General features: G+C 38.5%; 2 protein-coding genes across 5 annotated transcripts; one reads left to right on the top strand and one right to left on the bottom strand.

Moving 5' to 3' along the window:
* Positions 1 to 1,014: 1,014 nt before the first annotated feature.
* Positions 1,015 to 13,377, bottom strand: gp9 (glycoprotein IX (platelet)). Of its 4 annotated transcripts, XM_051661260.1 has the most exons (3): positions 13,211 to 13,377; positions 12,454 to 12,663; positions 1,015 to 2,131 (listed from the first exon to the last, which is right to left on the bottom strand). In XM_051661260.1, the coding sequence occupies exon 3, from the start codon at positions 2,123 to 2,125 to the stop codon at positions 1,403 to 1,405; it is 723 nt and encodes a 240-aa protein (XP_051517220.1). In that variant the 5' UTR covers positions 2,126 to 2,131; positions 12,454 to 12,663; positions 13,211 to 13,377; the 3' UTR covers positions 1,015 to 1,402. The 4 variants fall into 4 exon arrangements, with proteins under 4 accessions (XP_051517220.1, XP_051517219.1, XP_051517221.1 ...); XM_051661259.1 differs by lacking the exon at positions 12,454 to 12,663; XM_051661261.1 differs by lacking the exon at positions 13,211 to 13,377 and having other exon boundaries at positions 12,454 to 12,669.
* On the top strand, positions 9,782 to 12,411 carry LOC127419662 (uncharacterized). The gene is made up of 3 exons (XM_051661230.1): positions 9,782 to 9,791; positions 10,214 to 10,923; positions 11,120 to 12,411. The coding sequence occupies exons 1-3, from the start codon at positions 9,782 to 9,784 to the stop codon at positions 11,153 to 11,155; spliced, it is 756 nt and encodes a 251-aa protein (XP_051517190.1). The 3' UTR covers positions 11,156 to 12,411.
* Positions 13,378 to 13,873: the final 496 nt, after the last annotated feature.

The following is a 13,873-nucleotide window of genomic DNA, read 5'->3' as shown; positions in this document are numbered from 1 at the left end:
ATTAAATGTTAATGTGAGCAACTGGACCAGAAGCCACTAATCCATTTAGTGAACACATACTAAAATAATATTGCATTGATATGCATTACAGGAGCAAGTACAGGCTTTCAAGTCTGAAATATATGAGTAAAGTTGTGTTGCCCATGATCTAAGCTGTAGGCCTAAAAGGGTAAGGATGCACTGCACATGGTATGTACATTTTGACTGTCTATAAAAAGTACAGGGTCACATTAACAGATGTCGGAGGTCAAGATACCTCTTTTGCCATTCCTTTAGCATTTGCTAACCCTTAACCAAACCTTGGTAACAGCAAATGTGTGAGAACTAGCAGACAAATAGTTGGCTTCATTCCACAGCCCCTCCCTCACTCATGACCTCAAACTTGGTGGATGATCACTCTGCAGATGTGTTGAAACTCTTGGTTTCATCCTACATTTGTTTTACTTATTAACACGACTTAACGAAATCTGCCATCTCTAGTTACATACTATGAGCAACATCCAGAAAATAAAGACATTGCTCATCAATGATGCTGTTGTCCACACTAAACAACTATTTCTAGATAATTTCTCCTCCCTGCCCAGCAGGTGGCGATATGCACGAATAATGTGAATCGCTAAAAAACGAGAAAGTATGTGAAAGTGGAGATTGATAGTAAATAAGGACTTAAATATTGACAACACGCAGTGAGAGGATCTCATTGCTGAACTTCATATATTAAAAGATTTTTCTTGTAATCGTTTGTAAGTCGCTTTTGGTAAAAGTGTCTGCCAAATGAATAACTGTAAATGTAATCAAAAAATCGATCCAGTCCTAATCCCCGTTATTATTTTTATTTCAAGTCATACATTTTGATTTATTGGTTAGACAAAGCAAAATCCAATTATTTTCGCTTACACCCTTTTGATGCATACCCCTGGTTGGGAATCACTGATATAATCCACTCATTAATTCTCATTCATGTCCTTAACAACATGATGAATTTCAAAATGTAGATCTTGAGCCTCTTGCAAATGTAGGCCATGATGTTTCTTTTAATGTTTGAAAAATATTATATCTCCTCTAATATGTTTCTTAAACAGCTAGAATTTTCACAGCTGTCTATAGCTAATATCACACAGAATGACCCATTTGTTTGGACATGCACATATATAAATGAATATTCAGTTACAGCAGAAATTCTGAATAAGGTGTTGTCACCAAAACTCTGATTTATACAGGCACATGTGAGCTTATTCAGAACCTTATTCAGATTTCTAGAAACTACTGGATTAATCTGGTTATGGCAATCAGGTAAATGCATTTACATGACATTTACATAATTGAAATAAGGCCAAATTTTGATAAAGTATATGATTTAGACACAGATGATGAAAGCAAGCCCAGAATGTGGTTCAGTCCTTTATGGTACTTTAATCTTGATGTTGTGTTGCTTGTGCAGGACGTCCAGTATCTGAGGCAGAATGTCCATGTTTAATAAAGGTTTGTCTATGTCATCACTTCCTGTCATCAATGACACAATACTGCGTCTGGCCTTCACTCTGTGTTTGGGTTTGAGAGACCGAAGCGATTCAGCTTCAAATCCAGAGTGTCTCTCATCAATTCCCAGAGTAAACATCGAGTTTCTGGCTAGTTTCAGGCACCACAGCAGCAAACCAACGAGGAAACAAAGCATGAAACATAACACAGTGTTATACATCCATCCAGAGCAGTTATCAGACACACAGGAGAAGAAATCAGCATCACTGAGGCCATCAATGGACCTATGAGCGAGTTCTGCAGGACTGGCACACACGGGCATCACAGAAATCGCTTTATTTCTCTTCAGCCAGTGTGTTAAGTACTGGATACTGCAGTCACAGTGGAAAGGATTGCCAGATAAGTCAAGTAGCCGCAGGTTGTGGAGCGTGTCAAAGTGTCCTGGAGTGATGCTGGTCAGCAGGTTGTGTTGCAGCAGCAGCTCTGTGATGTTTGTAGGAAGTTGAGGGACAGTTCTCAAACCCTGCGAGTTACAGTCCACCCTCACGCCTTTAAATGGTAAAGTCACGCACCTGCAGGAGTCGCAGCTGGTGTATGCAAACAATCCACATAGGAAAAGGGCAGTCAACCCTGGACCAAACAGCATCCTGTTCTGAAGAAACCACAGATATTTCAGCAAAGTTAGATATATCTTCAAAAGAAGCCAGATAAATGTACTCACAGTGGCCCCTAATGGTTCCAGCAGAAGTGATAATAAATGCTTGACCAGAAAAAGGTCACATAACCTATAGAAGCCAGATCTCACCACAGAATAAAAAATAATAAAGGTAATTATGACTTTATATCTCACAATTGTGAATTTATTTCTCACAGTTGCAGAAAATTGCAAGATATAAAGTCGAAATTGTGACATTAAGGCATTATGAATGCATGTCTGTTCATGAAGAGTCAAACCATTATGACTCTTAGATGGAAGCATTTAAAAATGTGAAATGTGTAAGGTCATAATTAAATATGCTTAAGCCCTGGAATCAGATTTTAAAGGAATGTTCCAAGTTTCTGGATTGGGAGAAGTCGAGCTGTATCTGCAGCATTTGTGACATGCTGTTGATTACTACAGAAAATAATTTGGATTGGTCCCTCCATTTGTAACAAACCATGTTTACAGAAATGTACTTACAATAAAAGTCTATGAAGCAAGTGTATTGGAGGGTATAAACGGGTCATGTCATGAGGAATAAAATTTTCCTTGATATTTTGACATATAAGAGGCCTTTCTACTATGAAAACATACTGTAAATTTCTGGACTCAAAACTTAGTTTGTGTTCATACTTGGCAGGTTTGGTTAGATTAAAACGAACTCTGGTGCGATTGCTCTGTTAGTGCGGTTCATTTGAACAAGTGTGAACGCTGCCATCCGAACCTTGGTGCACACCAAACAAGTGGACTGAGACCCCCTGAATAGTGGGTCTCGGTCTGCTTCCAAACGAGCTCTGGTGCGGTTCGACTCATATATGAATGCAACATGAACCAAAGACGTCTAAACGGACCAATAACAGGATGTGATGTCACAAGATGCAACCCTAAAAATCACATGATTTAATAACTTAGAAAGAGCGGTAAGAGCGGTGTATGCTAAACAAAATGAGCAGAGGGCAAACATGGAGCAATGAGGAGGTAAAGTTCCTTATTAACATTTGGTCCGACGAGCATATTTCCAGTATACTGGAAAAAACGCACAAATATGCTCAAGTGTTCAAAATGTTCAGTGATAGGTTAAGGGAAAGTGGGTCCAACGAGCACATTTAGCCCAGCAGCCAGCATTGTTTTGGATGTTCGGCAAGTTCTGTCACAAAATATACATCATAAAAGCTGTTCAGTCAGGTTGTGACCTTATCCTTATGTCTTTTGTTTTGTATCTTTAGGTTCGGTGTTAAAAATGCCAGTGTGAACGCTAACCGAGCCAGGACTAAATGTATCATTTTTTTTTTTTGGTCCAGACCAAGAGAACCAAACTACAAGTGTGAACACACCCTTAATCCCCAATGCAATAAAATAATTTATTGAAACCAAGCTGCAAAAATGCCTCATTCTCTACTTCTGCGACTTCCCTATGTCATTTGGGGGCTCGTTAATTCATGACCGCCTCTACAGCTCAAAAACATTAACGCCTACTTTTACATCAACGCACCACTAGTGCTTCATTTCCTAAACTGAGAGAGAAGGACAAACAAGGTCTACTGTGGCCTAACTATTCCTGAACACCAAAAGGGACCCATCTGGACTATTTTCAATTATTTTTGTATTTAAACATGCACAGACAGACCGCTTGATGCATATCTTGGCCCACTTTTAAAAGATGCAGTGTCAAGTTACAACTCTGAAGAGGATAATCTATTCCTTGTCAATCTGCTGCTGCCTCTTGCTATTTCGAGTACAAATGCATCTTGGACATGTTCGTTCGCTCATCTGCAGTATTTTTAATTGTTGGTGTATGAAAACATGTGGGACATCTTTGACTGTTTAGATGCGTTTCTGGCAATGTGCATTTCAGTGCAGGATGATACTGGAAACTGGATGTGAATGTGTCTTCACCATATTTCAGTGTGGATTGCATGTTTTTTCGGCTATCAGTGTGGATTGCTATGAACCAGTCATAAAACGATTCTGTGATTGAAGGATGGGGCAGTTAAAAACACATGGAGCCAATGAGTATGTAAATAGTTCCATTCATGAATATTTCAAAAATCATGACTGTTTGATAGTTTATGGAGCTGACACACTGTTTACACCGAGTGCATACGTTGAGGCTGTCTACACCGGGCCCATCGACGTGAACTTTCTAAACCATTTATTTGTGTTGTTGGCAGTAATAGTGCCAGCATATGCAGCGCAAAATGGAACTGGACATCTGTTTACTGTCGGCGCAATGTGACGCGCCGCAACGGATGCTTCCATGGTAGACAGCATCATTGATTATAATGGGTTCAATTGCTTTTGATGTGACTCTCACGTCCGGTGTAGACAGTGTGTGAGTGTTAACAGTTGTGCTTGAGATGAACAGTTTAATATATTCAGATGCAATGTGTTGTGTGTGCATTATGTGTAACCCCTGTTACATTGTGGAGCTTGTTCATTCTCTTCTGATTGAGTTTAAATAACGGCTGAATTTGAGGGACTGCACTATGTTAGCCAGTCATATCAGTGGGCATTTATGTTGAAGTTTTAAGGAGGCGCTTATGCCAAAACTGAGCATTTCAGACAGAGGGCCAGAGACAGAGTGGAAAATAATCATATATTACTAATTTATGATTGTTTTAATGCTAAAAAAGTTACTAACATGTAACAATGGACCTCAGGGAAGGTTATAAAACTATACAAAATAGAGCAGTTCATGACCCTTTTAAAAGCAATGAAAAGCTTGTATTTTTGTTAAAGTGTTAACATTTATTCTAGAATAGATCATGTTGTTTGAAAGTATATCTTTTTTGTTATGTTTATTTATTTATTTATTTTTTATGTTCTAATTGTTGGTGACCACTGTAGTGCGTGTTTGTGTTGGGTGGGGGGTGTGGTGTAATGTTCGGGGGGAGGGGTTTAATGTATATAATTGATTCCGTATTTTATGTTATGTTTGTATGATTTATGTATGGAATCAATAAAAACTGTTAATAACAAAGTGCTAGCATTAACTTAGAACTAATATTTATTCTTTCTCACAAATTTTTTTTATTTTAGCTGTAAAGTTATCTAAAACTATCTTTGTTGTGAAGAGACTACTGCTCTATGTGGACAAACTGTCCCGATGTAAATAGTCCTTTTCTGGTGTCCTTGCACATATCATACCAAAGTTACTAGGTTTACTGACTTTACATGATCATAATAGGAATTGAAATATTGGATAACTGTACACAGACAATGCCATTTTTATGATGTCTTGTTGTGAATATAATTTTAAAACGTTGTGTATATTAATGTCTATTCCAGTGCATTGACTTTCCCCGTAGACTTCCATTGTAAGTGCATACTATAAACACCATTTTTGAGTCAAAATGTTTTTCTGTGGTAATCAAAAGCTGTTGTCCATAGAGCTTAACTTGGTATTTTCAATTAAAACCTGATATTGTACAGGTTACATTCAAATGAACATACTCTTTGGAGCAAAATATTCTCTGTCATTCACGAAATTAAAAGTGTTTTAAAAATGTATTGACAGACAGTTGCCATCTCACAAACAACAGATGATTTATTGTACAAACACATGAAATGGCCGTCAGTGAGAAAGTTTTCCATTCATCGGTGTCATCCACCAGAGTTTTGAGTGGACTCACCCTGTAGACGGAACATTCTGGACATGTCCAGCGCTGGAAAGTTTGGCACTGAGAAGCACTCATGGAAAAACACCTCATAAACACTGTGGGAGTGTTTTGTTGACAGTAATACAGAGGCTCTTGTCAATGTCAATATAGCATACTCAGGTGTGTAGCAGTCATTTTAAAAGTATGGAGGGACACAGCTGTCAGGAGGTGGCTCACACAGACCCAACACTTACAGTGCAGCATTAATATATTACAGTATATATTAATATAGAAGTATGATATATTATATTAATATATACATATTACTTACTTTTAATATTTGTAGTATTTAAAAGATTCAAGTATTGCATAATTAGCTGGAAAAATAATGGGCATCTTGTGGAGCACTTGCTTCTGTTTTACACATAACAATAAAAGACTGAGCACAAGCTGGTCATAAATAAATGATTTAATCAATTACAATAACGACAATTGTGCATGTGCACAATTACATTTTTTACTCTGTGCTTGTGCATTGTGGGATTTAAATGTATCCAAGTGGCTCAAGTGTTTTGACTACGTTCACCAAAATCCATTCAGATCCATTTAATGATTCAGTGACCATTTCTGCTGATGCCAGAAGGTCTTGTGTGAAATGAGTTAGTCACTGAATCAACGATCTAAAGACCTACAAAGAGACTTTAGTAGAGCTTTTAAGCATTATAAGAACAAAGTAAATCTATCATTTCCCTACAGTTTGTGAGCTGCTGAGTATGACTTATCAAAAGACAACAATAATAGTCTTATAATAATTATGAGTTTCAATAACGTCCCTATGTTTTCATGTAGAAAAAGCATGTCTACATATCTTTTCACTTCAGTAAAATGCCTGTGTTCTAAGAAGCAGATCTATCTTTTTTCCAACAGTTTGTCGACTGCACACCAACACTGAGGTAAATAAAAGGAGCTGATCTTAAAAATAGCTTTACATATTTAACCCAGATCTAGTAATCTGCTTAAATTGGCAAAAACAACCGATTAAACTATTACCTCACAAACATAATGTAAAAAGCATAACTTAATGAAGACTTGTGTGCTGATATAAACTCCACTTACAATGTGTTTAAAAGAAGGATTGTCCTTTGTTTTTTTCTACAGTGCATTTCACGTAATGCTGCCAATCAAGAATGATATGCCGATAAATAACTCTCATTTGTGTGTTCCTCATCTCTAGATTATTAATTTAGATCAACATCAATGCTCATAAAAAACATGGATAAATGATCATTGTTGAAAGCAACTTTGTAGAAATGAACGGAGACACATTGATTAGACAGTCTGACTGACGACCTATTACATAAGGGTTGTTTTGGCTCATGAAACTCACCTGTGATTGGCTGGATGGTCACTCAATCAGCCCAAAGTAACGAAATGCAAAAAATACTGTGTACAAATCCACCACTTGGACACAGTATGAGTTTAGCTTGAAAAAGTGCAGGGGGGCAAAAATCACCTTTTTAAAGAGTGGGGGGGACGTTTCCCCCTCATCCCCCATTACTGCTATGCCCTTGAGCATACTGGATTCTGCCAAAGGTCAGAACAATTTTGTTCAAAACCCAAGCTAAAACCAGAAACCAGTCATGGCAACATACAGAACTGTAAACAGTGACTAAATCATTGGCCAAAAACATGAAAGAGACACCTTATGTAATGCTTTTCTGACTTTCTTCATCAAATATGTCAGTGTGTACATACAGTACAGTGGCCTCAGTATTTGGACACTTTAATGTGACCATATAGCAGAATATCAAAGTAAGTTTTATTTGCTAACAAGTGATGCTCAAGCTAAAGAGCTTAAGTTCACATAGGTGTCCCAACAGAGTAACCACAGTTGTAGTTCATCATACTTTTTTTTTTTCTTTTTTTTTCTCCCCAGTTTGGAATGCCCAGTTCCCAATGCGCTCTAAGTCCTTATGGTGGAATAGTGACTTGCCTCAATCCAGGTGGCAGAGGACGAATCTCAGTTGCCTCCGTGTCTGAGACCGTCAATCCGTGCATCTTATCACGTGGCTTGTTGAGCGTGTTACTGTGGAGACCTAGCGCATGTGGAGGCTTTATGCTATTCTCCGCGGCATCCACGCACAACTCACCACACGCCCCACTGAGAGTGAGAACCACATATTATAGTGACCACTAGGAGGTTAACCCAACATGACTCTACCCACCCTAGCATCCAGGCCAATTTGGTTGCTTGGAAGACCTGGCTGGAGTCACTAACCACACCCTGGATTCGAACTCATGACTCCAGGGGTGATAGTCAGTGTCTTTGCTCACTGAGTAACTATCAACTATGAACATGTTCCACTAAATTTAGACAACTACAAAGTGTCTGAATGCTTTTTTGGGGGCTACTATACATACAGAATAGGGGAGAAAGTCTAATTATACAAATTTGTGTTTTCTTCAGCAGTAACCCTAACCATAACCATAACCCTAACCCCTAAACCTAACCCTAACACTTAAATGAGAATAATTTTTGTGAATTCATATCATAACAACTAAATTTTCAAGATTATCATGTTTTGCTGTTAGGTAAACAAGTGCACACAATAAAAATACAATGTATATTATAATTCCAGCATTTGTGGCATAATGTTTATTTCCAGAAAATATAATTTAGACTGGTCCGTTCTGTATTAAAAAAAAAAAAAGAAGCAGCAAAAATCATGTTTCAAGTAAGGCACTTACAGTGGAAGTGAATGGGGTCAGTCCAGAAAAATGTAAATACACACTGTTTCAAAAGTGTATAGACGTAAACATTATACGTGTTAATATGATTTAGTCTGAAAATATTGCTTAACCTTATCAGTGTAAAGTTATTAGTAAGTGGTTTTATCACGCTAAAATCATGTTAACACATATAATGTTTAAGTTTTATGACTATACTTTTGAAACAATGTGAATTTTAATGTTTTTCGACTGACCCCATTCACTTTCATTGTAAGTGCGTTTACTGCAATGTTTTTCTTATATATTGAGGGCCGAGTTGAAATAATTTTTTATGATAATTATGCCACAAATGTTGTTAATTGAGCTTAACATGTATTGAAATCGGAATATTCCTGGAAAATGATGAAAAATTAATGTTTCAGCTACTGCCCTCTTTGTCAGTAGCTGAAACCCTGCGACTTGTCTGCTGCTTTTGACACGGTAAACCACCACATACTCCTGTTCACCCTCTCTGACCTGGGCATCACAGGAACTGCACTTGGATGGTTTGAGTCGTAGCTCACAAGCAGATCCTTCAAGGTCTTCTGGAGAGGAGAGGTGTCCAAGTCATACCAGCTAACCACTGGTTTTCCGCAGGGATCAGTGCTTGGACCCCTCCTATTCTCAATCAACTCTACATCACTCGGACCGATCATTAAGGCACATGGCTTTTCCTATCACTGCTATGCAAATGATATGCAGCTCTACCTGTCTTTCCAGCTGGAGACCCCACCATCATAGCTCGTATCTCTGTCTGCCTCTTGGAGATCTTGGCCTGAATGAAGGAACACTACCTTCAGCTCAACCTTGCCAAGACAGAATTCCTCGTGTTCCCAGCCAACCTGTCTGTTGAACACAACCTCACTATTCATCTTGGTTCAAATACACTGTCTATCACCGACCAATACAGCCCGGAACCTGGGAGTGATGGTTGATGACCAGCTTAACTTCTCTGCCCACAGTGCATAAACCGCACAATCTTGCAGGTTTGCACTTTACAAAATCAGGAAAATCCAATCGTTTCCATCTGCAGAGCCACAGAGCCATACATCACAGCAGTTTCAGGCCAGCAGCGCCAGGCCAGCAGACCTCCAAATGGGGGTGGAATCTCCAAAATGGGGCGGGGTTACTCCAAAAGGGAGCATCACTTCCACTCATGGTTTGGGAAAGGGTTAGGTTAGGGGCTCCCTGTATCTTCAGTGGCGATTTGGAGCTCACGCCCATTTCTGGAGCAATGCCTGCAGGTATTCCCTTCTCGCAGTGACAACACAACATTCATGGCAGAGAACACAAGTTGTGAGTTGTTTTCTTTATAATATCTTATTAAATCTATCATTATTTGGTGAACAAGGAATCTATATATTAATTCTTAGTTTTGATCTGCTTACTACTGAATCTGTATGTGTGTTTATTGTTATTCTTATTAAAGCTTAAATTTGTCATGCACAGTTACATGAATGCTCTGGGGATATTTTGGTTATCCTTCAGACTGTTTTATTTAATTTTTTTAAATTATATTTCTGAATATAAATGGGTTGTTCCCTTTTGTTTAGTTTTTTAAATGTTTTATTTAGGCCTATGGTTTGTGAGTTTGTGGTAGCTTACTAATACTCTTGAGCACTGTAAGTATTTTGTTGCATTGGTCAAAATTCCCGAAATTGAGCAGTGCGTGTGGTGCATTTTTTTTCCCCTTGTAGAGACATATTACGATTGGGAGAGGTCAAAAATTACCTCAGTTGCAGCAATGCAAAACCTGTTGCAGCAACAACAACAGTTGCAGTTGCAACAGTGACAATCCCAGCAGTCAGAGACACATCACCAACCACCAGTGCCAACGCCAGCGGTCAGAGAAACACAATCAATCACCAGTGCAACAGTGCCCACGCCAGCGGTCAGAGACACATCACCAACTACCAGTGCCCACGCCAGTGGTCAGAGACACACAATCAATCACCAGTGCAACAGTGCCCACGCCAGCAGTCAGAGACACATCACCAACTACCAGTGCCCACGCCAGCGGTCAGAGACACATCACCAACTACCAGTGCCCACGCCAGTGGTCAGAGACACACAATCAATCACCAGTGCAACAGTGCCCACGCCAGCAGTCAGAGACACATCACCAACCACCAGTGCCAACGCCAGCGGTCAGAGACACACAATCAATCACCAGTGCAACAGTGCCCACGCCAGCAGTCAGAGACACATCACCAACCACCAGTGCCCACGCCAGCGGTCAGAAACACACAATCATTCACCAGTGCAACAGTGCCCACGCCAGCAGTCAGCCAACCAAAACATTTAAGTTTCAGGACAGAAGCCTTTGTTCAGGAGTCACTTCCAAGAGGAGAACAAGGCACTCCCAGCAGCAATGAGGTATGTCAAATATAGACATGTACATATATATACATACATACATACTCTCTCTCTCTCTCTCTCTCTCTCTCTCTCTCTCTCTCTCTCTCTCTCTCTCTATATATATATATATATATATATATATACACTGTATATAGGTGTTGCTGCAAATATTAAAACCAATAATTGCATTATTCTTTACTCTTCTCTAATGAAGGAGCTACCAATAATTAAGACCCCAAAACAGTTTTGAAATGGCTGTATGGGAATAAACAGCAGTTCAGGGACAAAGCTGAACAGCCTTGTTTCCTACAATTGGAAGAAGAGAACAAGGAAAGGGCCATCCTCAATCATTTTGAAGAACCAGAACTTTCCAGAGAGTCCTTCACATTTCATTTTCATTTCAATGATGACATGGAGATTTGTTTCCTGGAATTACATGATAAGATGGGCCTAAGAGTAAATTGTTATTTTGATGAGTTTTAAGTTGTCTATTTGTTGTATAAAGTTTGAGTGTTTCTGTTAAAATGTTACTGTTGTTTACAAGTTGTTTAAATGATTATTTTAGATCTATGTTATCAATATTAAAAAAAAAATATTCGTTTTCTAATTGTTCAGTGTACATTTTTTCTAGGCTTTGAAGCTGAATGTTTATTTTTTATTTTATATATTATTAAATATAAATGACATTAAATACCCATGCTTTGTTCCTTTTTTATGTACTATTAGTAACATCATGAATATGAAGGAAATCATATTATCTCATATAAAATAGTCAAGTGGGTAACACTTTAAAATAAGGTTCCATCTGTTAACATGTTAACATGAATAACAATAATAGTTGCTTTTACACATACAGCCTTTTCCAGAAAATGACCTACAATTTCTAGTTTAGAGGTTATGTGTGTTCACCACCCTTCAGAAGATACTGGTAAATTTTGCTCTGGCAATTTTCCTTAATGCAAAGTTGTATCATTACCTATAAATTTCCTTTTTGGTACATTTTGTACATTTACAATTAAAGGCAACACAACAATTTTCCTGTAATTTACCTGGTTGCATGTGTGAATGGGGCTAATGAACAATAAATGTTCAGCATTTGTAAATCTTGGTTAATGTTAATTTTAACATTTGTTAACATTAGTTCATGCACTATGAACTAACAAAGAACAATTGTGTTTATCCATTAACATTACCAAGACTAATAAATAATAATTAAAAATATTTTTCACTGTTCATTCATGATACCTACTGCATTAACAAATGTTAAAAAAGGGAACCTTATTGAAAAGTGTTACCATTAAATGTTTAACATAGTCATCAAATGGAAATCGATGTGAAAACAACACATTTTAAATCTAATAAACCAAACAATTTTAAGAAATTATGCTTCAAAACTGTAGGCAGCGCAAGCATCGCTGTGGCTCCATTAGCTTCGCCCTAACCTCTGGCCTGAGACAGCTGACCTGGTGCTGCTGTCCTGAAACTGCTGTGACGTATGGCTCTGCGGCTCTGCAGATAGATATATAAATATATAGAGAAAAATCAAACCTTTCCTGTCTGAATATGCTGCACAGCTTCTGGTCCAGGCTCTGGTCATCTCAAAACTGGACTACTGTAATGCTCTGTTGGCCGGCCTCCCAACTAGCAGGATTAAGCCACAGCAGATGGTCCAGAACACAGCCACATGTCTAGTCATCAATCAGCCAAAGAGGGCTCATGTCACCCCACTCTTGATTTCACTCCACTGGGTACCTGTAGCTGCCCGCATCAAATTCAAGGCTATCAGGACAGCCAATGGAACAGCACCCTCTTACTTCAATTCACTTCTCCAGGTCTATGTTCCAACTCACTCTGCGGTCTATGAACGAGCAACTAAAAACATGTGGGGTGGTCCCATCACAAAGAGGCTCAAAGTCTGTTTCACGATCGTTCACTTTCTCTGTTCCTCAGTGGTGGAATGAACTTCCGACCTTCACACGATCTGCTGAAATCATCTCAACATTCAAGAACCGGCTGAAAACATGTCTGTTCCATGAGCACTTAACCAATCCACATTATCTGCAGTTACTGATAATTATAATAATAATAAAAAACTTTCCTTTGTCTCTTTTTTCTGCGCTAGCTTAGCTACTCTGAGAACTTGGCAGTGCGATACTGAAGATATTTTGTTTACTTTTGTATGACAAATTGCTTGCTATGTTCCTCATTTGTAAGTCACTTTGAATAAAAGCATCTGCTAAATGACTAAATGTAAATGTCATATAAGTCTACACACTTGTGTATGTATAATGCATGTAAAACTTACCTTTTTAGCATGTGATCTACAAAATGGGAAATTTCAAATAGTTTTCAAATAGTTTTCCTGGCTGTAGACTAAATCAATAATTGTTTTTATCTAGCAATTATTGGTCCTGTAAAGCATCACTCCATGTTGCAGGTAGTGTTTGTCCTCTGTGTGATGGTTTGTATTGAGCAATGAGAGCTGTGTGGGGGGGGGGGGGGTGATGGTCATGTGATGATGAGTTTGAGTGTGTGAGCACTAGATTAGATTATCAGCCCTAGTAAAATTCTCCTGAAAGCAAATGATATATATTCAGTTTACAGCAAGAACTGTGTGCATGTATATCTGTTGTGCTACAGTTGGTCTGGACAGAAAAAACAAAATAAGCCCCCGGTGTGCACATTCAGAGAAACCTTTCTCTAGAGTGTCTGCTCTCTGGTGATTAAATAGTTTTTAAATATGGTGACAAACACATAAAGAGTACATAAAAACAAACGTTTGCTTTGCCTTAGCTGGACTGTAGTAAGTGTGTCAGTGTTTGTGTTGCAGTTATAAGTAATAATTCATATACACTGATGAGCCAAAACATTATGACCACTTGCCTAATATGCTGTTGGTCCTCTGCGTGCCACCAAAACAGCACCGACCCATCGAGGCATGGACTCTACAAGACCCCTGAAGGTATCC

The sequence above is a fragment of the Myxocyprinus asiaticus genome, chromosome 29 (assembly GCF_019703515.2).
Source record: "Myxocyprinus asiaticus isolate MX2 ecotype Aquarium Trade chromosome 29, UBuf_Myxa_2, whole genome shotgun sequence".
Lineage (NCBI taxonomy): Eukaryota > Metazoa > Chordata > Actinopteri > Cypriniformes > Catostomidae > Myxocyprinus > Myxocyprinus asiaticus.
This window is presented reverse-complemented; position numbering and strand designations above follow the sequence as displayed.

Coding starts and splice junctions, on each gene's coding strand:
- gp9 (XM_051661260.1), bottom strand. CDS start 2,125: ATGCTGTTTGGTCCAGGGTTGACTGCCCTTTTCCTATGTGGATTGTTT.
- LOC127419662 (XM_051661230.1), top strand. Junction 10,924..11,119: donor GCACTCCCAGCAGCAATGAG/GTATGTCAAATA, acceptor TCTCTAATGAAG/GAGCTACCAATAATTAAGAC.